General features: G+C 40.6%; 3 protein-coding genes across 10 annotated transcripts; 2 read left to right on the top strand and 1 right to left on the bottom strand.

The window, feature by feature from the left end:
- The first annotated feature begins 18 nt into the window (after window positions 1-18).
- On the top strand, window positions 19-2,740 carry Zw10 (Zeste-white 10 kinetochore protein). Its single transcript, XM_022800331.2, has 5 exons — window positions 19-177; window positions 335-492; window positions 622-780; window positions 934-1,104; window positions 1,771-2,740. Exons 1-5 carry the CDS (start codon window positions 33-35, stop codon window positions 2,599-2,601), a joined length of 1,464 nt encoding a protein of 487 aa, XP_022656066.1. The 5' UTR covers window positions 19-32; the 3' UTR covers window positions 2,602-2,740.
- Window positions 2,741-3,077: 337 nt separating this feature from the next.
- Window positions 3,078-17,546, bottom strand: LOC111248270 (protein-L-histidine N-pros-methyltransferase CARNMT1). Of its 3 annotated transcripts, XM_022800333.2 has the most exons (4): window positions 17,503-17,546; window positions 16,822-16,918; window positions 4,597-4,699; window positions 3,078-4,368 (listed from the first exon to the last, which is right to left on the bottom strand). In XM_022800333.2, the coding sequence occupies exons 3-4, from the start codon at window positions 4,666-4,668 to the stop codon at window positions 3,409-3,411; spliced, it is 1,032 nt and encodes a 343-aa protein (XP_022656068.1). In that variant the 5' UTR covers window positions 4,669-4,699; window positions 16,822-16,918; window positions 17,503-17,546; the 3' UTR covers window positions 3,078-3,408. The 3 variants fall into 3 exon arrangements, with proteins under 3 accessions (XP_022656068.1, XP_022656067.1, XP_022656069.1); XM_022800332.2 differs by lacking the exons at window positions 16,822-16,918; window positions 17,503-17,546 and adding an exon at window positions 5,566-6,467; XM_022800334.2 differs by lacking the exons at window positions 16,822-16,918; window positions 17,503-17,546 and adding an exon at window positions 5,216-5,498.
- On the top strand, window positions 8,972-21,885 carry Fancd2 (Fanconi anemia complementation group D2). 6 transcript variants are annotated; one of them, XM_022800323.2, is made up of 22 exons: window positions 8,978-9,249; window positions 9,781-10,175; window positions 11,662-11,854; window positions 11,970-13,025; window positions 13,385-13,497; window positions 13,842-14,084; window positions 14,554-14,673; window positions 15,053-15,131; window positions 15,439-15,564; window positions 16,299-16,396; window positions 16,793-16,897; window positions 17,105-17,169; window positions 17,547-17,722; window positions 18,172-18,291; window positions 18,470-18,631; window positions 18,812-18,897; window positions 19,272-19,488; window positions 19,767-19,891; window positions 20,093-20,282; window positions 20,526-20,711; window positions 20,922-21,152; window positions 21,654-21,885. In XM_022800323.2, exons 2-22 carry the CDS (start codon window positions 9,916-9,918, stop codon window positions 21,711-21,713), a joined length of 4,011 nt encoding a protein of 1,336 aa, XP_022656058.1. In that variant the 5' UTR covers window positions 8,978-9,249; window positions 9,781-9,915; the 3' UTR covers window positions 21,714-21,885. The 6 variants fall into 6 exon arrangements, with proteins under 6 accessions (XP_022656061.1, XP_086841930.1, XP_022656058.1 ...); XM_022800322.2 differs by having other exon boundaries at window positions 8,979-9,249; window positions 9,882-10,175; XM_022800324.2 differs by lacking the exon at window positions 13,842-14,084 and having other exon boundaries at window positions 8,979-9,249; window positions 9,882-10,175.
- The last annotated feature ends 1,681 nt before the right edge of the window (window positions 21,886-23,566 follow it).

Below are 23,566 nucleotides of genomic sequence, written 5' to 3'. Positions count from 1 at the left end.
TGATCGCCCTTTAGACAGTCCGAGTCATCACAATGTCATTAGCTGCATTGGAAAAGCCGTCTTTGTTGGCTGCACGTATGACCGATATCGAACGGGACATACGTCGCAAAATGGACGCACTCGCTAAACATGTAGAACACACAGAATTGCTAGATGAGTCTTCTATACAAGAGGCTGGTAAGTACAATCGAATTTATGTGTGCCCGTCAAACATTAATAAATACTTAAAAGCATATGTTATCTGTTATATTGGAAAGCTATTGCTGGAAAAACGCAGAGACCTTTATATTCAATACGCGTGTACGGGGCATAATAGTTGTTTGTTTAAGTTTAGGTCAACTGAAAATAAGCCTTGAGGAGCACCTATCCGAGGTGGATTTGCTGGCTGCCCAGTTGAATGATACCATCTCTTCTCTACGGCAGATCGCTGATCAAGACCAGAAACAGCATATCGCCGAACTTGAGGCGAAAATTGCTACAGTAAATCATGCGGTCAGTGTAGCCCGGTGTAAATATTCTTCAAAGCTATTTGGCTGTAATCGTTATATTACAAAAACGCAACGGAAAGTGTATATATACGTAACTCAGGTCGACTTGATCCTTTTTTGAAAACACCAACAGCTGAAACGGACCGCGGATCTTATCGAGATTGGCGATTTACTTGAGGCCACTGAGGCGTGTCAAAATGACAGAAGCACAGCCTTGGTTTATCTAAACCGAATCGAAGAGAGCTGTGAGACGCTCAATGTGTGGAGTGGCGGTAAACTTCGAATCCTTCAGGTAACGTTTAAAATATAGATGGCTTACCTTTGTTTCACACGTCAGTTCTCCATCTGGCCCATGCGTTGTTAATTTATCTTAAATATATTTTCGTAAAAGGCCTACTGGCTAGTATTATATGGGGCTCTTATCAGTTTCTTTCTTTTCTTGCAGTCTATTAGACAGCACCTAGTAAACAAGCGTTATACACTTGAGGTTGAGCAGCGAAAATCACTGCAAAATCTGAAGGACGAGTCGAACAAAGAGTATGGCCATGACGGCGACATCAACGCTGAAGGCATAGGAGACGGAGAAGAAAATGAAGTTAGCGCCTTTTTAGGGAAGGTAAATGGACTTTGCAATTATAAATTAATGTCATTTTATGTTCAATGACATAACGGATTAAAAGCTATCTCCAAAAAAAAGGCATGCCTTGGTACCCACCGAGCCTGTTGTACTCTATCCCTAATAATACTGCAGTGTGAGCCGTCCACGTAATTCAGTACATTAAAAAAAAATTACTTTTTCGTGTTCTGCTATAGGTGATAGGTGCATAATTTATTGCTACTTGTTGGATTTGCTTATTTCTTCAATCCAGCCAAACTGTGTTTTTAGAGTAACTGATAGTATTTTCAAATTTAGAAGAGCTCTTTCATTTAATGAGGTTGCATTTATTTTCCCGCTTAATTCTTTACTATTACGAAGATGGTGGTAACAAAATCTTCATCCAAGTAGACTGCAACTTTATAGAACGATTTGCTGTTAGGGGCATTCGGCACATTGTTATTGGCGAATTCTTGCGTAACTCTGCAGCGAAGAAATTTTCAAAGAAATATTTTCAAGCTCAAACCTACCTGTTTCTGAGTTAAAGGGCATTTAGCAAGTCCTATATTTCATTCCGCTGTGCTACGGAGAAAGTATATGTGGGACGATTTTCTAAACTATTATAGCCAGTAATCGAAGCATGTTCTTTTGTTTTTTTACCCTCATGTGTTTTCGATTATGTTGCAGATTCGTGAAATTTTACGGAAGTCGTTGGAGCCAACGGAGAAGCTTACCAGTACAGACTTCGGTGGCCCCGGCGACATGAACCCTTGCCGTGTTTCTTTCTGGTTACGTCCTCTAGTCGTTGAGATCTTAGACTGCCCAGAGCCGTCTCTAGTGATCGATATTTATACCTCGTACTATAAGCATACTGTTTCGACGTTATCAGATAAGGAAGTGGCTATAGTCTATTGTAATTCAATGTTCATTGCGCACAAAGTATTACTTCATTGCCTGTTGCATCCATCAAGCAGGGTAGCACTCAACTCATCAGTCGGGCTTAGGCGTTTTGCCGACATCGTCTTTCACGAACGACTTCAAAAGCTGGCATTTGATTCATTCCGGCAAAGAAAGACCGATTTCCTCGACGATGATGCGTTTAAAGAGTATCCACAGTTTTTGCGCAGGTACTGTGCGGATCTGCAAGAGATTCTACCTTTAAACGTGTCTGAAAAAGTGCTGTGTTTACTTATCGAAGACTATGTAGAGTTGTTGATTTCTGTTGTAGTTATGAAGGAAGACATCGAAAGCAATCAGGCTGATCTCTGGGCGACGATTTTGTCTGAGATATTGGCCGAAATCAAGGATATAGCTGGCCGTATGAAGATTCGCCCGCTTCCAAAAGCTGAAGAACTAAAAAATATTTTATCGTATGGCCTCAAAGACTTCGCCGCACATTGGAAAAACCATGACTCAGAATTGAGGACGTGGTATCAACCTGCCGAAGTAGCCCACCTTATCAAAGCAATTTTCCAAAATTCGCCCATGCGTTCATCGGTTCTCGCGCAGATTAAGTGACGAGACGCTAGTGATATGTACATAGAAGTATTATCAAAGAAAATGATAAGGATAGACTTACAAGACAACGTTGCATACGGAATTATGATAAAACGTTTTTTAAAAATAAAATATTTATTTTGTTTAATAACAACAACAAGCGTTATGTTTGTCAATTACGAGCATACTCAACATGGCTTTAGAAACCCTTACTAAAATTAAAAAAAAATAGCTTTTAAAAGGAAGGTAGTCATCTAAACTACTATGGCTTGATAATGCAGTATTGGCCGGTCTTCTGGCAGAAACAAAAAACAGTAGAGAATCATACAACAATTGCAACAATAGATCTCACAGGGGCTCCCACTTGGGCTTACCCCAGAGTATAGTTATATAGTTTGAAAAATTACTCTTCCAAGAGTTGCTTTATTATGATATAAGGGTACTCTTTAAACTGATTAAGTACACAGATTATCGCCAAAGAGCGAATAGTAGTTAAATCATTGCTACTTACAATTCATATTTATTACGTCTTTTTACTAATATTACAATTTGTTCACCTATCTATTTAACACTTATTGTTCTTAGAGCCGTATTTCTAGAATAAAACCAATTTGTAAAATTTGAAATTATGAAAATTTGAACCTATGACATAGACCCATCACTTATGACCCATACGTTCTCCTTTCAGACAACCCGCCCCGCAAGTTCTTCTAGTTTTCAGTAGTATTATTGTTTGCTTGTACAATCCGACTTGATGCAGCAGTGAGCTATTGTCATCACGATTATTTCACCTTGTTTAAAAAAAAAAAAATTTTAATTTGGAAAGTATTAAGCGTGTGAATACTGCGGTCCTTTTCTCGTGCAACTAATTATATAATTATTCTGAGATTGTTTCCGTTTTCTGCATAACATAAAGATGCTACTGTACTCATACCGAAGCATGCTTTCTCCATTTGTGCAGTACGACGATTTTAAACCTGTTTTGTCTCTAATTATTTCAAAACCAATCTCCTGGCTAATAGATTTGATGTCTTCAAAGCTAGGCTCAATGCTCTCTTCCTTCAACATGTCGGCATAATGATACATAAGTGGTCCTAAATTCAACCAGTACCCACCCGGCCTGAGGCACTTGTGTATAGTTTCAATGTATTCAATAACATTTTGAGCAGTGTCAATGAAAAAGCACGTGACCACCGCGTCCCACGTGTCTGGCTGTTCTGAATAAACCTCAACGAAGTTCCCGGCCGCCATTGAAAAATTTGGATTAATTCCAGCTTCGGCCGGATTGACGTCAGGTACGGTGACGCTCCGAACTTGATCTGCGTTACGCATGTTATTCGTGAATTGATGAACATATGGGTAAATTGTAAACATATTCACTTGTTTACAGCGATTGAGGACAAAGCAGGAACCACATAACATGAAAAACGAATATTCGTTGCCTTGACAGGCGAACCCGCGGACAGCCAATTCGTACGGGAGTCGGCCAAGCCCAGCGCCAGGAACTAGGACCCGAACTTCATCCCGTGTTCCCTCCGGAAATAACTGCTCTAATTCTCGAATTAGTGGCTCAAAAGACTGTTCTCGTTCTATACGACCGGCCTCGCTCCATTCCCTACAAAACTGCTTCAGAACACTGCGGACTTTATCCATGTCAGCTTCGGACGGGGCTAACTCGTGTGTAATCCGGGGATCCACCTCACGAACTTCTTGATTTTCAAACATCTTTTCCACGTCCACTGTCAGCTCTTTCAAGAACTCAGCGTTGTGATCGAGTGATACTAGTACCTATCAATAAAACCGACAGAATGTGCATTACGCGTGTTTATTGTTTATTTTCTTAAGTATCTGATGCTGCTTCAACGCTAACGTCGGGATAATTACTATATGCGAATCAGTTGATAACCATTTCTAAAAGAAAGCAGCGTCGGAGTTCTCATGATGTATCAGTTTATTAACACCGATAACAGCTGGCTGGTCAAAGTGATGTAGAATTAAGAGGGAAAATTCACCCACCTGCTCTAAATGTTTTCTGTAGTCCTCCAGAAAGCGCTGATGGCGCGGTACCATTTTATCAATCACAAGCATAGGTTTTCGAGCACGCCTATGAGAGTGGATTCTAAGAAAACACGACGAAAGCAAAAGTCGAAAACCATTAATAGTACCGGTTATGTCTACCGTAACCGATCGAGCTGACACGTTATGTATCTTTCATAGTTTATGCTACTGCCTCCAACTCAAATCGTGTTTTACATTGAGTATTTTACAAGAATAAACAGCTGTTGCCTATCAGACCATAAGCAAGGCCTTCCTAGTCCGATATGAACTCGCTTGAGTTTCCACTGAGATAAGCTTTAGTTGTTCATGGACCTCGGTGTGAAATTTTCACGCACCTTTCCTTATAGACTAGGTTAGTGTTGCTCGTCACAGGAGGCATTATAAAGAACAATGGATTATATCAAATAGTATGAATTTACCACCGCTGAGTGCGGGTCTGACGTGCATTTCACAAGTATTTTCGACAACAATTATGGCACGTAATCGAAGATTGCTTTATTTTGACTATCGTAGTTGTTTTTTTTTTTCTATGACAACAATAGAATACAGCACTCCGCTTCAGAATGAAGTTACTCACTCAATTTTCCCAACTAATGACTCTTAATCACTGTAATGCCGATAGGAATTATACGAAACGTGTAGACAACCTCAGTTACATGCTTGTTGATGAATCATTATGGCTATACTATTCAGTAGCTGTTTCGTGGTTTGAAATACTTTTAATGTTATGCTAACTAAACTGAAAATAATTAGAAAAAGCAGCACGACATTAGGCTAAAGCCAACAGTAATATTTATGCCATTTCAAATATGCGCTCACGACGACAGAAGACACTGGTACTAGTGAAGGGACAAGTGTCGGTTGCCTCTTTTAACTGCGATCATGTGATTACAACGATAGCAAATGGTGACGAATTGTTCTACGTACTTGTACGCCCTGAAGGAATTAATCACCCTCTGGAAGCTTTTCTGCTCTTCCACAGCTTCTTGTCCCGTAGGAGTATAGGTCGTTTTATTTATTTCCGTATTTCGAGACATATTTTATCGAGTTGCGTTCACTTGTTTGAATATACTCGATTGTTTTCGTCTCAGCTGGGCTGGCTGCCGTCAATGGTCGTGCCTTCGCCACTTGAGAGAGAGTGTCGCTTGCTCCGTAGAAAATAGCGGGCAAAAACAAAACCGCGGATCGCCAGGTATCTGAGCATCATATTTAGGGTAACTGCTTGGTACACCTAGAAAAACATCCAAACCTCATCATTTGGGCCCTTTTCTTGCGTGTTACGTCGGACAGTGGGGTGCAGGGACCGGCCAGTGTGTCCTATTCCGTAGAGTGTCCTAAGTCTCTTTTTTGAGCTTCAGATCCTTCTGATCTTCTGATTCTTTTGAACTTTAATTTCTTTCACAATGTCGCTTCGAAAACCACGCTCACCGTTTTTCTACCGACCTCAGCACTCTTTCCACAACGCTTTTGGTCGATAGCTTCCGTCCGGTGTTTCTACGTATTGTAGTCTTTCTAGTCCTCGTAGGGTACAGCGGCAAACCAGCGCGTGCTATTTTCTGTCCAGTTCTCTAGTTGCTCATAGAAGTCTACTTAGGTTTGATAATACACGTTTGAAATTGTCCTGTGACTGATTAACATCTGAGTAATATAGTAAGACAGCTCTTCATAGTCCGCACCCACAAAGCTACGTCCAAAGTAAGAAATAACTTGCATTTACCGAGCAACTCTAAATGACTGTCTTGAATTCATTCAAACATTCATGCGATCTCAACAGCTTGGTGCTGTGAGAAGCAGTGTGTTGTCCGTTAGTGGATCCCAGCTTATCATTCTAGCAAGTGTTAAATAAACTTTTAAATATACATCCCTGTACGCCCGAGCCACCCTGATGGCCGTCCCTTTTTGAGCTGATTGATGAGTGTACAACAGATTTTAATAGCGTTGCAAGCAATCGTCTCGCTTCTTTAGATGTTCCCTTTACCTTGAGATTAGTTCAGCCCGATTACGGACCGAGTGTCCGTTCTGTTGCGTACTCAACACGTAGCCTGTCTGTAAGAGAGATTACATTATTTTTCTCCAGAACCGTTTAAAATAAATTTCTTCTTTCTAGACTGTTGTAAAACTGAGTGCTACATTAGCTTTTTTCTTAGGCCCACTTTTCTTTCTTTTGTAAATAATGAGAACCAGTTTGTCTATATAGGAGATTCACTGAACACCCTTCGAGCTACTGGGTACGTCAGAGACGTAGTTATATGCCATGCTCCGAACGATTAAGTCCTTGAGACACCTCGACTGTTACTTCAACCCTCTCTATTCAGGCTTCTAACAGTCTGCCGTGCAAGCACGATATCCCCTTTACATCGGGGACCTTATCACCACTTTTTAATTCATTAGCTGGAAAAGAAGAGGGGAAGGGGGACCAACGGGATGACCAGAGCAGGGTTCCTGGTATCGAAAGACGCACGTTTGAGATTCGTTTTTGCCAGAACCTCACAGCGTGCTGTAGATTTTTTCTCACGAAATCTCTACTGTGCTCCTGCTAGAGTCCTCTTTTCTGCCAGCTATTTAGTCCGAGCCCCTCTTTGATATTGGCTGTTTGTTTTTCTGTATATTCAGGTTGACCTGCAGTATAAAAAAATCGTTGTGGAAAGTATTTTAAGTTTAGCCTGCTAAATGATTTCGAGTGGATATTTTGTAGCTAAAGTCACGCAACCAGCTAGTATTTTCAGATTGTGTATTCAATGTCATTGAATATGAAATGTGAATTATAATGCCATGCTGAAACAAATCAACTCAGGAATATATTTATAAAAAAAAAAATAGAGCGAAGTTTTTGTTTATTAATAAAAAACCTACTTCGAACATTTGTTACTATGTGCACATGGACGTGTGTGTCCACTGGAACACTTTCTATAATATCTGTTCTGTAGATAGGGAAGTAGGTTACGCAGTTGTCTTTTAAAGCATCCAGCAAATAAAGTCGCGTAGTAGGAAAGATTCCGCTTTGAGCGTAGTGCTGCGCTTCCTCCGATGTACAGAAAACGATTTTCCCGACTTTTAGTTTAATAATATAGCTTTATTCACTTCAAATAGAATATACAATTATTGTATCGTTTGTTAACCGAGCAGTACTTGGGGAACTCGAGCATGTGATAGCTTATCTTCATGAAGTCCTGAAGAATCTTTTATTTAATTATCACATTAGTCCCTTCTGGTGATACGGCTACGGTTAGACGTCCCAGTAGTGCGACAAAGGTCACTGGTGTATGGCTGCCTTGCAGCGGAAATCCCAGTGGCCGCCTTTTGCCATAATTTCATTAGGTATGCACCAACAATTTTCACATAACTTCGTTTACAGTATTCGTAGTCGCCTGAATGCACCAGCAGACATAGCAACAGGCTCTTTGTTTTGGAGGATTTGGTCCGCCCTCGTTATGGCAGGTATTGTCCGGATTTAGGAGTTAATGCTGGCTGACAGCACTGGTAAACGGGGCAAGAGCCTGAACGGGTGCCCAATTACAGTTATGTGACTGATGCTGATAATTTTTTCTGATATTAAAAAGATTATCAGTGACGAACAGCACGGATCTTGCTCAGCATATATCGGCGAATCGGATCTGCGCTTGATACGAATAGACGATGAACACAAACTTCATCGACGTCAAAGCTTAAATTTTATCACTTCTGGCGGATTCCTTCTATGCCAGCATGGTCCATGCTCAGTGGCATTAGCCCAATAGGAGGTTCCATTGCCTGTCTTGACAAAACGACCCATCACTGGGTAAAATTTGCTAGGACTCTTTTATCCAGCTTCGCCACCGTACCGAGGTACTCGAACTGACTTTCAATGAAGCTCAAAAATATGCGCACATTCATCGCAGTTTGGACTCTCTCTTTTTGTCCAATATGAAGCTCGAACCCGGATGTCTTGAAGCACAGATACTGCAGACGAAGTTAAAATTCTACGTATTCAAGTAACTTTTCCGAACCTAAATAGGATATAAGTCACAAGGATCGTAAAATTACAATGCATAAGAAACCAATAAATGTTAACACTTGTGTGTTTTCGAACATTTGTTTGTCAGATTTTGTTCACGCGTCGTGGCGGTTCCAAGTGAGTCAGTTTAGCTGACAGAGTTGGATAGAAGGATAGTGGATGGGAGACCATATTTTGATCTTTCCTTATTTATGCTATTTAGCCTTTACACCTGAATGAGCGCTTTATGAGCTAATTACTTAATGTATGTGTGGATAAAGACAGACTAGACTTAAGTAAGTCGGCTACGTGGCTTAACCAACAAATTCCAAGACGAATCCAAAGTAAGCCATTTGGCATCAACTCGGCCCTGTGAGCTAGTAGAGTTATGTTGCCAGTGGCGGCTGTGTTCAGTGTGTCAGCATATGATCATAGACAATCAATGGTGCTCATTTAAATACTGATCATTTGTATGTTTATATAGCTGACACCGATTTATTCTGCAATCGAAGTGACTTTGATTCGTAATCTAGACACGCTATAAATTGGTTTTTAGTAAATAGATTTTTAGTGAATTGTAGCGTACCATTGTGAGTTGATAATACTGGAAAAAAACAAACGAAACTGCCTTATTAACGGTAAGCTAATGTACGCATACCCGTCTTGTTAAGAGCAAGGATTACATGAAAGGGTCTTGACTCGAAAGATGAAGCTCCGTTTCGAGAGGAGCGTCTCGTAATGACCTTTCGTACTTAGGGTTGCTTCCATTTCGCCGGCAGCATTGGCTTTTAGGTACTACCAAATGAAGGACAGAGTTATAGCGTGATGTGGACATTTTGTAAATTTCCGATTTCAGTTGATGAAACTTATTTAATAATAAAGTTTTTTTTTTTATTGATTACTAGCAGCAATTATATATTAAACATATAATTCCACTTTCTAAACGTCTGTTACACAGTCTCGAAGTGATATTTGCTGCCTGGCGTAGGGCAAACGTGAATTGCCCGATAAAATCAATTGTCGTATCGGTCCTTAGCGGATAATTGGTACATTAGATTGTATTTTACTAGAGTATAATATTGTTGTACACGCTAAGGTGTTGAACAACGTTGTTCCGCAATAAATTCTAAATAAATATATCGTGTAATTAAAAAGGATTTTGTTTTCAGTTAAAAGCTTTACAGCGTATAGAGCTTCGGAATCGTTTAAGAACTACCAGACATCAATCTCAGACAATATGTTGATGTTCACTACATATTATATGTTGTAGAAGGTGAAGCTTAGAGGGGGCAGATCGATTGGGGATGGCGTCCAGTGACATCGGAGGCGTAGTTGCCCAATTCGAGCGAATGTTGAGGTCGTGTGGGGTAGACATCAACGAGGGCCGTGCGATATCTGTGTCTGTTGACCGACGAGAGTTCCATAAGAGGCTACGACAGACACTTGTTACGGAGAAGATCGCCCCTGCTGAGTTAGCTGATGCAGCTAAAATTTACTTTTCGAAAGAAGCAATCCGCTTTGAGAATGGACTTGCCGCGTGCGATCCCGCTATCAGCTCGACTGTGTAAGAATTAGCGAAGATTTTTGTTAACTCTGAAACATAACATTGCTGCTTATCATATATTACACACCTCTGATATGGAGGAGGCCTGATTTGGTTTTAAAAAAAATGCGTAGTGTTACATGTTGCAGAAAATTATCCCCGTTATTAACTATGTGCTTTTAAGGTTTATATTGTTGCTTGTACAGTTCTGTCGAATTTCCTATTCAGTCAATGTTAACAAAACGAAACCCAGTTGCACCCCATTTAAGTTTTGAACAATTCGTCTTTTTCTACGGGAAAGGTATCAGCGCTCTACAACTAGACATCTGGAGAAATCAATCTCACACGGACAGAAAATAATGCAGAGGTAATGATGGGCAATAGACATGGTTCCTAGAGATATCATTTCAATGAAGCTTGTAAAATGCGGAGCCCTGCAAAATATATTGCATTTAACGGATGGGGAAACAGAAAGGTAAGCGAGTATGGATAAAGGCGCGGCTCAGTTTAAATCGTGCATTGCACAGGGTGCTAAGTAAAGCCCTCTGCTGTTCTTTCTGTCACTGAATAAGCTACCACCCCGTGTTCAATACCCGGCGGGAAAGGCAAAGACGTTGCTGCACACCAACGATCTCTTTATCTTTCAAAGGAATCGGCGTCATGTCTAGCAAGCTCCCGTCGGGTTGTCATGTTTTGTAGATAAGGCCGAAGTGTTGGTCAACAGAAACAAGACTAAGTCCATCAAGTTCTGCCGCGGAAGCGTCGTGTTGCTTTTGATACGCTTCACACACGTAGAACGACCTTAATATACCGGAATGGGTTCAAGTACCTGGGGGGTGTGGACGGTCGAAGCTTGAAGAGCACATCATGGAAAAATTCAATGAACCATGGTTGCGAGATTGGGAATATGTACACAAATACAAAATTACAGTACATAAAAAAAATACAAAATAAAGATGGCCTTGATTGCTTCCTACGGAATTTAAATTGTCTGAAAACACTGCTCATCGAAGCAGGTCGGAAGATCTGACCGAATCAAACCTTTGTTCCTAAAGTGAATCGTGAGCCTGCATTACTGAACAGACACGTGTACATTTGAAACAAAGTACCGCCATACTTCGAGAATCTAGAACGTAGATGCACGTTAACTTTGCCAGTTTGGAATTCATCAACATATGGAAAACAAACACTGCGGAGACTGATCTTGATTTTTGTAATGTGAAAGCTATCATTAATGAAGCCTGGAAAAGAATAGACAAAACGAACCGGCATATAGTTAAACGTTTCGCAGTATATGTGTTTTATCACATATTATGTAGCACGATGGATTTTCATTTTTTAGGGGATACGTGCCTGATGGAATATGCCTCAGTTATCATACGGCCTCATGCTACAGTACCGCATTCGTTGGGTAGTCTCTTCCATCGGGCACAGCGACCTTAAAAGTTAAAATTTTGAGTTCGTACTTGTAAGCACAATTAAACTAATTTGCCCTTTACGGTTTCAGTTCTAGCTTGTGGCCTGCCCGACAAAACAGCGTGCTCTGCTTGTTACTTAGTGTGCCACAAATTCAGCGAGACCTCCTTAAATTTGTTCTTGATACACTTTACGAACGCGCGTTAGGTGACGAAAATTCCGCTTCCGTAACATATGGAGTAATACAGGCTCTAAAGTGGCAAGATACAATAAATGATCCCGAGGCAAGTATTCGTTCATTGCTGCAATGTCCTTTAAAGCTCGCACAAAATCTCAAGCTCATCCTCATCATATATCAGTTTTCCCAACCGTTCGTATAATTTTTTCATCTATTAACAGGCATTGATACAACGAATCTTCGAGCTTATCGCCGATGTACCGGAAGAGCAGCAGCGCCAACTGGTTCGTGCGCTCCCAGAAATGCTGCGAGAAGAGGGCTCCCACGCGACGGTTGCAGCGCACTTGTGCGATCTTTACGAGAACCATTCCGAGTTGTCTGGGGCGGTCCTCGAAGCTCTCGCAGCTCTACGCGTCCCATCAGATGTGGTCGTTTCTGTGCGGAAGAGTGTCCTTTCTTCAATTCCACAACTCGATGTGGAGCAATTATGCCCCGTGCTGGATTTTGTTCTGCGTAACTTGCCTGAAGCTGACATACCGGTATTTGTAAATCTGCTTCGATCCAGTGAAGCTATAGTTCTTGCATCTCAAGAGCCGGTTGATTGCAACTCTCACGAGCCAGTTGATCATACCACAGCTTCTGCCCAGGCCGATGCTCTCATACAATTTGTGGATAAGCTGCGAGTGGGTGTAATGACTCATCGTGCACTGGGGGAATGTTGGCTCAAGATGATTGAGGTCAACTCTGCGGGTGCATGTCTGAAACAAATCGATGTCGTATTCCTATTTGTCTGCTATAGACAGCTCCACCAGAGGCATGCCGACGCTACGATTCGGCAGGCCGTTAAGGAAGCGTGCCTGACGGAAAGTGTGACCTCAACTGTGCTAAAACGTCATCAAAGTTTACTTAGAAGACATCTTAACAACATACTGGAAATTTGTGATCTTCTCCTCCGAGGTCCAGTAATAAGCATGCATGAGCTAGCCAGTGCGATCTACCGTGAATTGTTCCTCTACTACGATGTGCACGTACAAACGGAGGTCATTGTGGCTCTCCTTACGCATGCTGGATCAGGGTCACCCGCGGAACTACACAACGCCCTGTCCTGTGTGCATATACTGTGCACAAAGCATGTTAAAAAGACCGCTCCGTTTGGGTTTATGCTGCAGGTGCTTCTTGATCAGCTTGGCCGTATGTCACTTGGCCAAGCTCGTCTTCTCTTCCGTAGCCTTGCGTGGCTTGCCTACGCCGACGCTGATGCCGATATCGGCCTTCGGGTTTGTGCTCGATAAGCATTTACTATTAGTTAGTTATACTAATGTGATATAGACCCAAAGTATTCAGAAGATTACGGAATATTGTCTAGGCAACGAGTAGCAAAGCCCGCATACGATTATTAGCCATAAAGGTATCATATGAATTGCTGATCAAGATGTCTTCGTATATAATCATCTGTCGCAAATTGCGCGACGCCTCAGGATGTTTGCACTTGCTTAAAGCTGCGTTGCGTCCTGACGGATGACACCGCCTAACTATTCTTAGCTACTATAATAAGCTGCTGATAGCCCCATTAGCAGAAGTTTCAATCTATACCATAATAGGACTTCACGAAACACAGCGTTAATTATGCTTCCAGGATACCCTTCGGATAGCAGCACGCAAACAGTTAATTAATCCGAATCTTAAATATAAATGCGTTGGAATGGTTGCAACCGTGGCTATGGTAGAAGCGATGCTCCCAAAACGAAGGTAAATAGCAAATGTGGAACTTGGTTCTGTTGAGTCTGTCGTCCTTGCGCATTTGTGATCACGTCCGAGCGACAGCCATCCAGGTGAGGTCATTGGCGTTTGCTTGTGCAGCGTATTCGAAGCAAGCTAGGCGTCATTGGATTTGTTGCCGCCTATAGGTTTATGCAACAGCCATTAACTTCGAGGAAGAGCGTTATTAGTTTAAGATAAATTTCTTTAATTATGTTTAGCACAATTTGCGGTACAATCGAACAATTTCCACGTCCTGATAGACAATCAGTTTTGGGAAAAGGCGACATATCGCTAGATGCTGTCTAACACGAGCTTATATCCACTTGTTATAGTGACTCCACGGTTAACGAGAAGCGATGTATGAGCGATGGGCAAACATGTGTACGACAGGCGTTTGATTGTGCACGATTGTTTCCCGCGGCTGCAGCGCTTCTTTGCGACGAACTGTCTCTGGCTGTACCGTCACTCGAACCGCACCTTGTGCGATGGCTTCACCAAATTGCGTCCAAAGAGTTCCAATCGGCCTTTATCGATCGACGGAAAGAACACGGAAGTGTCGCGGATGGTGCAGGCTCGTGCGTTGATGGTGGCTGACATCATTCGTGAATGCATGCTCTTGCGTATATGGTTAAAAATTACCGATCGGCAAATTACTATACAGTACTATTTTAAATGTCTCCCAATCGGGTTCCGTGGTGTGATACGGGCAAAGATAGGCTTGTGGCCTCGGGCTGTTATTCAGATTGTTAGATTTGTATCTATATGGCGACAAACGTTACGCCGTGGTTTACTGATCGGCTGTATTAAAACTTTTTGATATACTTCGTAATGAGTCGTTGTGACAAATACGTTTTTTGAGCCTATCATAGCTTGGACAGTTACGGAGTAGAAAATAATTTATGATTCGGTAAATTCCCGAACGAAACAAAAGGTAGATAATCTAGACCGCTGGCTCAGAATGGGAGTATCGAATGCTAAACGAGTGATGGACGGCCACCTAAACATACACTCAAATACCTAGGTAATATCTGGCACAAATTTCAGTTCCACTTCGGCAAATCCCTCGAACCTTCATAACGATTCTTCTCTCAGATCGGCGTCCGTTCAGATGGTCATCGACATTGGCCGTCTAAGTTCCGTGCTGGACCGATCGCAAAAAGTGGGGTAAGATGATCTCGCTAACTAATAACCTTGTCCGTGTCGGATATGAAACTCGGCGGATAAATTATTTCCTCTTTTTCAGATGCAATAAAACTAGGAAAAATTTAATTCGTAATCTCGAAAACATGACTTGATTGATTAATTATTAGGCAGGAGGTCGCACAAATCTGCCTTAGCGTACTAAGGCCAGTCACACAACATCATTCAAGCGTTATGTTTACTCCCTGACTTTTGACTTTAATCGTACTGGCTTTCGAAGCAATGATGTTTTGGCTGCCCAAAGAATAGGGCGACGCGTACCAATGCTGCTTGGTACAGTGAACTTTTCGATTTGTTCTTTCAACGAACCGTACCGTTGTTTTCTCTCTGTGGTTTTTCACAGGTTACCCATTGAAGCCATGTGTCCTTTGTTTCGACTGTTACGAGCAGCGGAAATAGAAATCTTTTCGACCGATCTTCAAGTAAAATCGAATTATCTCGAAATATTTCCAAATTTATACAATATAAATAAGGTTATATAAAGAGGAATATCTCCAGATATCTCAATAGGTAGTACTATCTTCATTGAACTAAAATTAACCTGGTTGTCGAACATCTTTTCAAAAGTTCAAGTTGCTTTCGCTAGAGGACATTCTCCTGTAAACTTTTCGTTTATTACTTAATAAAGTTATCATCAATGAAACGCTTACTTTACGGCATACCTTGTAATAGGGTTTGTACAATAGGATTGATGTGTCTATTTACTTAATGACATAAATGTTCCATAAGGGTATAAATGCATTGCTTTTCGCGAGGACTCTTCCTGACGATTTTGAGGACATAAATCTCTCCGTGGCGCCTGATAAAGAACAGCTTCTCATCTCATTATTCCATACGATCAACTGGAATCGCGAGGTGAGCAGTGGTAACAGAATTTACTAAAAGGATGTGCCTTGGATTCTATATTAAGGTGGTTTTAATCAGTTCGACAGGAAAATCCGGTCACAACCTGTGTGATCGTTATGGTTAGAACGATAGAATACGCTTAAAACTAATAGGCGAAAGTTGCTCGTGTAGTACTTGTCAGGTCATCATGGCAAAGTAGTTTACTTGTTTAGATCCATGAAAATTTTCCAGGTGAAAATGATCTGAGCCACCGATTGTAGATTAAATTCGGTAATAATTTTAATTGTTCCTCAAAAACTGTAGCAGGCGTTTTACTATGTGTATATATTCTCGGATAATTTTCTCTTGAGTTTTTCCAACCCTCTTTTTATTTTTCAATAGATAGTCAAGTGTTGTCTGAAATAGCAAGATTGTTTAGAGAGAAGAAGAGTTTGATTTAAGAAAAATTAAAGAAATACCTCTCAAAACATAAAAAGCTAAAATATTCGCTATTTAAGCTACTTGTTAACTTGTAACTTGTTCTTTGCCTGTCCTCTAAAGTCATAGGTACTATTAAAATTATTTTTGATTTACAGCTCTGTTGTACATTGAAACGTAAGAATACAATCGAAATTTGAAAATACCGTCATGATCGATGTGAAATCGCTTCTCCATTTTACGGTAAAATCCTTCTATATATTGTCTAGCCATCAGAACGTTTTTGTCTCTGTTTTATATATTATCTTCTGCTATGATTATCGCAGCTTATCAACAGTGCTTCGGAACTGATGAGTCGGGACCTTCGAGCGCAGCTGGTGAAGACCATTCGAAAACAAGTGAATCTCATCAACCTTGCCGCCCAGTATGTTTTATCTATATGATTGGAGCTGGTTTTCACAACAGTCGCCGTCGCAATTTTCAGTACATCTGACATGTTGCACTATTATACCATTTTAAATATAGTAACCTTAACAAATCGATCTCCGTATAAAGCAGTGGATCAATTGAGCTTCTCTGATTTCGACAGCAGTGTCTGATCATTACTACTGCCCTCCAAAAGTTATGTCGTCAACGAAATTTACTTTCTTCATCTGCTCTATAGCAACGTAGATAAAGAAACAGTTGTATGGATAATTTTACAGACAAGCTGTGCACGCCATAGGGCATATTTGCTTGTACTCGACCGCTAAAGCTCGGTCATACAGTGAAATTAATCTTATTAATACCTACTGTTTTTTTATGCGAACTGATATAATAGATGGTTGGCACGCTTGCCTGAGTTCGTACCACCGAGGGTGACATTCGAAGACGGGGTCAGCGCTCAGAGCGTTCACGTGCGAACCGCTGTTAAAGCAAAAGCTGGGTATGATGAAATCTGGAATCACTGATACGTATATACATATATTTCACATAGTGCTTTATTGTATACATTTTAATAAACAAACTAACTTATCAATAAAAAAAAAACGAAGAAAATACTACGCATTTTTATTAAGAGCATATGCAATGGTGACCCGATATAAGGCTAAAGGTAACAGGGAGGTTTTTTTTTTACATGTCTACTATATAGAAAAGGCCGAAAACGCAAAGCAAATGAGGAAGAGACTGATGATAATGCGGCAACTAAGAATTCAGGTAGGTCAATCTTTTCATATAGATACACACTATATAGTATAATATTTATCCGTGCATCTAGTAAAAACACCTGGTTGGCCATTTGTTCAGCCTCTATTTTTGGTATCAGCTACGTCATGATAAGATAATTTCAAAATGTTTCCAAATCGGTTTTTATATGGAAGGTTTGCCAGTTGAATTGTAATGATATTAAGGGCTCCAAATCTTAGCTGGACGTGAATCTGCTTATTTACTTTATGGCTTATTGTCTTAGATAAGACTCATCCAAATCCAACTTGCAGTCACATTTTAATATCATAGTAGAATAGATCTATATGTTCGAATAATACATACCCTACGAGTGACTTTCCTCTCTCTGTCCTTGTTTCTGTGGTCAGTTCCTGTGGAGTTTGCTTCATTCCGTCATTTCCTTCGGAGTCTTAATCAGAACTTCGTGTATCTGCTCGAGGAAGACTTTTTGCCGACCGAGCGTGCTTTCCTTCTTCAAGAACTCTGGTCACAGTTGGATGCATCCCTGGGGACCGAGGAATCGCAGCGAGTGTTTCTCTCCCCGGTACGTTTCAGCCACGATAACAGTCGTACAAATACAACGCATGTGTTGTATTATGGGTGCCATGTAGAGTTACAAAAATGATACGTATGTAAAAATCCTTGCGTTAGTACATAAATTCAATAATAGGTGTTTTTTAAAGAATACTTTTTCTATAACTTTTGTAATTCTTTATTATTTCATGTTTCTGGATACAATGTTTCCAGACGGTTTGCTTCAGATTAGACAAGATATTTTAAGGCTGTTCTTTACTTGAACGTCTACCAATGTATATATATTGCTCAAACGTAAGAGGTTCATTCAAACGCATTAGAACGTATACGCTCACTAGATCACACATAGAGTTGCCCTTTGCTTTATGGGGAGTTTATAACCATTGCTTTTAGTGTGCAATGCACTTTGCCACATATCAACATGACGTTCTTAAGGTAACTTACATTCATTTCATTCAGGCGGCCTTAAAAAAGGAAAACACAGCATCTCGACAACCACCGGAAGAAATGGTTCGATTTCTGATCAATTTCATACCGCAGCTGAGCAGCCTTCTTGAAGCGCTTGTAGACAAAATGAAAGTAAGTTAATTGATTTCGCCATTTTGAACATCCTGTTGAATGATCAAGTTGTCTACACATGTTCCGTTACGACATTATCTAAAAATTATCTGTCCTCACTGATCAAAAGGAGATCTTTCTAAAGTACATCATTGAGATTTTACTTGGAAATCAAACATGAATGCCTTTTATTCCACAGGTCTCATCGGGCCATGTTCACAATAGCAACGATCAGGACACATATATGGACAATAGTGATTCCGCTCTAAGCTCGGACGAAATATTGTGTCTTCGACTGCTGTTCTCGATTTTCAATACGCTGCTTTCTTGGAGAGGGTTTAATGAACCACGGAACGCTAAGGTTAGACAATTCTTTATATACAAGGAAGATACCCAGACCCTTGTAACTACCTGCTCAAACACTAAGGGCATTTGATTCGAAACCGAAGCAAGACCATTAGTGAGCTTTGAACGAATGCCAACGATGTTTATATTCGTAATCCATGAATTGCATGATGCTCATGTCGTTGACTGTCTACAGGTGCTTCGCCAAGCTCTAAATATGATTGCCCTTCGGGTTGGGTCTACCCAGTTTCGCACCCAATGTGATGTCGTTGAATTTCACAGGTAGGTCTAACTTTTCTAGTATCGTTCAAATTTATACGCACACATATGTTGTCTTTATCACGCTATAAGTTTGAGCGAACATGTCGCAGGAGTTGTTGCTCATTTTTTTGTGCCTGTAAACCTAATCTACATAGCCCCCATGGAGCCGCAAACAATGTTGCCGGGTCTATGCTCCTAAAAGGTTTCAGTCGCATCAAAAAATCCTAATTATGAAGTTGAAGCTCCAGTATCCTGACTTTACGCGGTGATCTCCTGTATCTTTGGTTATTAGACACTTATCGAAGTTGTAACTTGGATTAACATTGAACAAATGGCGCGTGTCTGCACGATTGATATCTCTGTACGTGAAAACTGTTTGTCTGAACCGTTTGCAGAAGGGTGTTCGGGTATTTTGTCGAGTTAGCTACGTCGGTCGCCGATTTGGAAACGGCAGCCGCGCTTTTGCAATTACTGCTAACTGTCCTCGATAAAACGGCTTCGAATGCAGATGCTAATAAGCGTCGTCTTCTGGGTGTCGCCGAAGAGTTTTTACGAAGGGATTGGCCACGATCAAACAAGGACAAGAGTGCTCGAATAGCAAAATCAGCTCAAGTATGTTTTTTCATGTTCAGCTCGTGCTCACACCGACCTCACTTCTGGCCCTACCTTTGTAGTAAAAGTTCCCGATATAATCAGATAAGTGCTTCACAACACCACTCGCAAAGGGATTGAAAGAGAATCTGTACCGAAAGGACCAGAATAAATCATGTTGACTTATCTAGATAAAGTAAGGAGCGTGGCACAGCTACTTGAAGGAATGCTTGCTGCTAATATTAGCAACTTTTATACAGAAACTATAACGGCTCCAAGTTGTTGGATTTGCGTTCTAGACTCTGATGACAGTCTACATCGAGGAAACTGACGATCGTTTAGAAAAAATCGCGTATCTTTCTGAAACCGTTTTCCCTGAACTTAGCGGAAATGCCAGATCAACCATCTTTCCGATTATTGCCAGGTGATAAGTTCGTTTCACTTCATCACTACGACAGGTCTATAGAGAAAAGCATTTTCAAACGTTTGCCTACATCTTGTAAGTTGTGACTTGGTCGCGCTTCGCCATCATAATTTAGAAGTAACTTATTTCTTCGTCAAAACATATTTGTAAACGTCTTTTCCTTATGTTCGTTCAACTATATTAACTTTAGAGTTTTTGCAGGGACACGTTGACCGCCTGCTACAAAACGATTGCATCGTATTTTGTCCGCAGCGTCAAAGCGATGTGCGGAGCACAAGCAGACGGACAAGACCGGCTAACGCAATGGCTTCGGATAGCGAAAACCCTCAGATTGCTACTGGACGTAGTGAAAATATCAGCAACTAACCTCAACGCTTCATGCGGGCTCAAGGTCATTCTACCTTCTAATTTTTTCAAGTTATCATTTTTAATTTAGTTCTACCTCCGTTTTACTATTCAGAGTCCATTGAATTGTTGCCAGATAACGCTAACCAACTTAGGAAGTGCGACAGTAACAATCACTTTGTTTGGAAATTTAACCGCAAATTACTGGAGTGAATAAGGAAATTATCAGTTGATTGGCAGACGTAGGCTCACTAGCTGCTTTTTTCGTGTGGCCTTTATTATCGAGTAGACCGCATGCGAAACGCTGGACGTATTTATCAAGTACGGAATGGCGGTGGCAGAAACCAGCTTCAAGGCTCGCACGGATGAAGTCCTTTTGCTTGTCAAGACACTTCAGCAGTCTACCAGAGTAATGCAACATACATGTTCACATTTCAAGACCAATGCTGCTAAACAAATAGCTCTCGCAAGACAGGTAATGGCTCTCTCTCTCTCTCTCGCTGTTGCTCCCACTTTATGTACATATAAAATACATCAAACTCAGCAACGTTTTTTCGCGTCTCTAACATAGATTTTACTATTAACGACGGCGTTCGTATATTTAATTAGGTTTCAATTTACGTTCTAATATGAAACGAATGTAACGAAAACATGTACGGATTGCGATTTGCCTTCATTGCCGCAGGTGCCAACTGCACGGCGCCTTCTCGAGACATTCATCTTTAAGATACAAGCGCTGTTCTCCAAGTTCAATTGCGCAGACGCGTTGCAGGTGGGTCAGTTGAGAATGAGAAATCTCCGAGGTGAGGAGATTTCAAATTCGAAGGAGGAAGATGATCAGACAGAAGATATGGAGGATGCAGGCGATGAGGAAAGTTTCGACGACGATGATGATGATGATGAGCAAGAACAAGGGGTAAACTGAACAGATCTTTCCAGTGAACCTATTCCAGAAGTTAAATGTGCCCCTTTGTTTGTATCGTAACCCATATACCGTGGTACTGATATAGTGGGACGATTCAAATATCTCTTTCTTTGCAGTGAAGTCTGTAAATATCGTCCTGTACGATTAAACATCCTCTACGCCTATTTCAGTCAACGTTAAGTAGTCGTTCAATGGTACAAAACTTACCGAACTAACGCTAGAACACACCTGGCAGTTGATTTATCGAGTAACTTATGGAAGTCATACGACCGGCTTAGCGCCATTTAGAAAAAAACTATTCACTTCCATTTTCTGTTTGGATTCTGTCTCAAAGTGTTTTTTTTTTTTTTTTTTTATCTGCGATAGACCTCGCCATCAGAATTAGAATCACCTAGCAATTGGTTGCTCTCTTGTAATCCGGAATCGTGAGAATTTAATCTGATTAGCTTGTTTGTGTCACTTAAAGATTTGATCTTCTCTCTTTTGTTTTAGGGAGAACTTAACAACCTCGCAAGTCGATTAAATACTACGGACGAAAGCGCGGAATTCTAATATAATAGTTCTCTTTTGTTGCGCACGCATCTATGACCGACACAAGGAAGTTACTTCACAAACACCGCGTATTTAATAGCCATACAGAACCAATATGCTATCATAGAAGGAGATGTCCGATACTATTCAACATTCAACTTTCCTATATGTAAATAAAAAACCCTCGTAGAAATTCTGGAAGTTTTCATTGCCATTGGAACAATAACTACATAGACTGCTACACTAGATTTATCAATGCTCCTAAATTCGACTAAATCTTAAATAAGAATTGCTGTTTGAATCTATCGTGATCTTGAAACGACACCTACATATTAGAAGACTACTACAGAAGGAGAACATTTCGGCTAAAGCTATATTTTAATTTATGTTTAGTTGGTTGTACAACGGCAATGTTCGATTACATTGTCACTTCGAATATGTATGAAGCTAAAAGTAGAAGTTTTGGTTCTTTTGTATATGGCAAAGTTCTCCCATCGCCACCGTTCATATTACGTAAATATGGCTGCCATAATGTTCAGACGTGGAAACTGTATACATATGGATTATGGAACAACATATCATTTCCCGTTACCGTGCATTGGCCTTGATTTATCACAGTTCATCACAAGTGTATACGATCTACGAGTCGACATATGATCCGTTTATGTTCGTTTAAGTTTAAGTGGACTGTTTAGGTAAGTTAATTTGACGTTTACCGTAAACGCCACGTGTTAAATCGCTTACCTATCATGCATCCACTTCATAGTCGCTCAGTGTAATCGTATCGATTGTACAGAGGCAACAAATATTGGCGACCGATAAACGTCACAGGCTGGCGGGTTGTTCATCGAACTTCACCAAATTGTGTTGATCCGACGTGAAGGGACAGGCAATGAGTAAGCGAAGTCCGTGATAAGAATCAAACCACAATTCGATTTTATGGAAAGCATTTAACAGCAGATAAATGTCTGTGCGTATATGTTATCGAATGAATTCACCATCGAAACGGTATTACGCTCTTTACGATTTCACAATCACAACTTATGAACAGCTCCGTGGCCAAGATAAAGTTACCGTTGTATAAGAATGATACTGATAGCTAACGGGACATTTCATAGCATTATGCCTTGAATTTAAATCCAGTATAATTTTAGAGTATTTTTTTACGAGCATCGATTTTGCTGTAATAACACATCGAAAGTGGCTGGTAACTGAAGCAGGTGGCGGAAGAAGTTGCTTATGTCATACGTTTCCTCGTGAACCACGGCAAAAACGAGATTAAAATTTAACTTCCTACGCAACTTATCCTGAACTGGTTATTTAATTTCCAGGTCTGAATTAAGGACCTCCATTATAAGTTATCGTTTCGTGGTGCTTTCTTCGGTAATACAAAAAAAAATATCCCTCAGTTTTCACTACATAAATTATGTATAATTACGTCGCGCGGTATAAACAGCCACTAATAAAACTATAGTCTCTGTATCAATTTACCTCACTTCTTACGAGTTCTTGCAATATTTCGTGGTTAATTAAAAAAAAAAAAAAAAAAAAAAAAAGAAAAGAATACTTTTTTCAATTGTATCTCAAAAAAATTCATCTAATCCCGTCGAACAAAGTTCGCTAGACGCTTTGTTTAACTAGTTGGATTACTTTTTCCTGCCTAGCGGATATAGGGATCTAAAAGACATGACCGACTTTATCTCTATTAAAATGATGTGTCCTGCAACGCTCAAATCCGCATCTGCTAATCCTTTATAACCGCAGACCAAGTTGTACAAAAGGCAGCGGCAATGCTCGAGTCAATGTTCTGCAATACGTACTAGAGTCAACCCCAAGCACTGCGTTAACAGTCTGGGATTACACTAACGGTACGC

The sequence above is a fragment of the Varroa destructor genome, unplaced genomic scaffold, assembly GCF_002443255.2.
Source record: "Varroa destructor unplaced genomic scaffold, Vdes_3.0 BEIS01000003.1, whole genome shotgun sequence".
NCBI lineage: Eukaryota > Metazoa > Arthropoda > Arachnida > Mesostigmata > Varroidae > Varroa > Varroa destructor.
The sequence above is the reverse complement of the archived record's forward strand: the minus strand, read 5'-3'. Positions and strand labels throughout refer to the sequence as shown.

What these genes read in the sequence shown, in the direction of transcription:
- Zw10 (XM_022800331.2), top strand. Translation starts at nt 33, where the DNA reads ATGTCATTAGCTGCATTGGAAAAGCCGTCTTTGTTGGCTGCACGTATG. An exon ending in TTGCTACAGTAAATCATGCG is followed by an intron (nt 493 to 621) that starts GTCAGTGTAGCC and finishes AAACACCAACAG; the next exon opens with CTGAAACGGACCGCGGATCT. An exon ending in TTAGCGCCTTTTTAGGGAAG is followed by an intron (nt 1,105 to 1,770) that starts GTAAATGGACTT and finishes ATTATGTTGCAG; the next exon opens with ATTCGTGAAATTTTACGGAA.
- LOC111248270 (XM_022800332.2), bottom strand. Translation starts at nt 5,675, where the DNA reads ATGTCTCGAAATACGGAAATAAATAAAACGACCTATACTCCTACGGGA. An exon ending in AATTCCTTCAGGGCGTACAA is followed by an intron (nt 4,700 to 5,565) that starts GTACGTAGAACA and finishes GTGTTTTCTTAG; the next exon opens with AATCCACTCTCATAGGCGTG. An exon ending in ACAGAAAACATTTAGAGCAG is followed by an intron (nt 4,369 to 4,596) that starts GTGGGTGAATTT and finishes TTTTATTGATAG; the next exon opens with GTACTAGTATCACTCGATCA.
- Fancd2 (XM_022800323.2), top strand. Translation starts at nt 9,916, where the DNA reads ATGGCGTCCAGTGACATCGGAGGCGTAGTTGCCCAATTCGAGCGAATG. An exon ending in CCCGCTATCAGCTCGACTGT is followed by an intron (nt 10,176 to 11,661) that starts GTAAGAATTAGC and finishes TTACGGTTTCAG; the next exon opens with TTCTAGCTTGTGGCCTGCCC. An exon ending in AGCGAGTGTTTCTCTCCCCG is followed by an intron (nt 17,723 to 18,171) that starts GTACGTTTCAGC and finishes CATTTCATTCAG; the next exon opens with GCGGCCTTAAAAAAGGAAAA.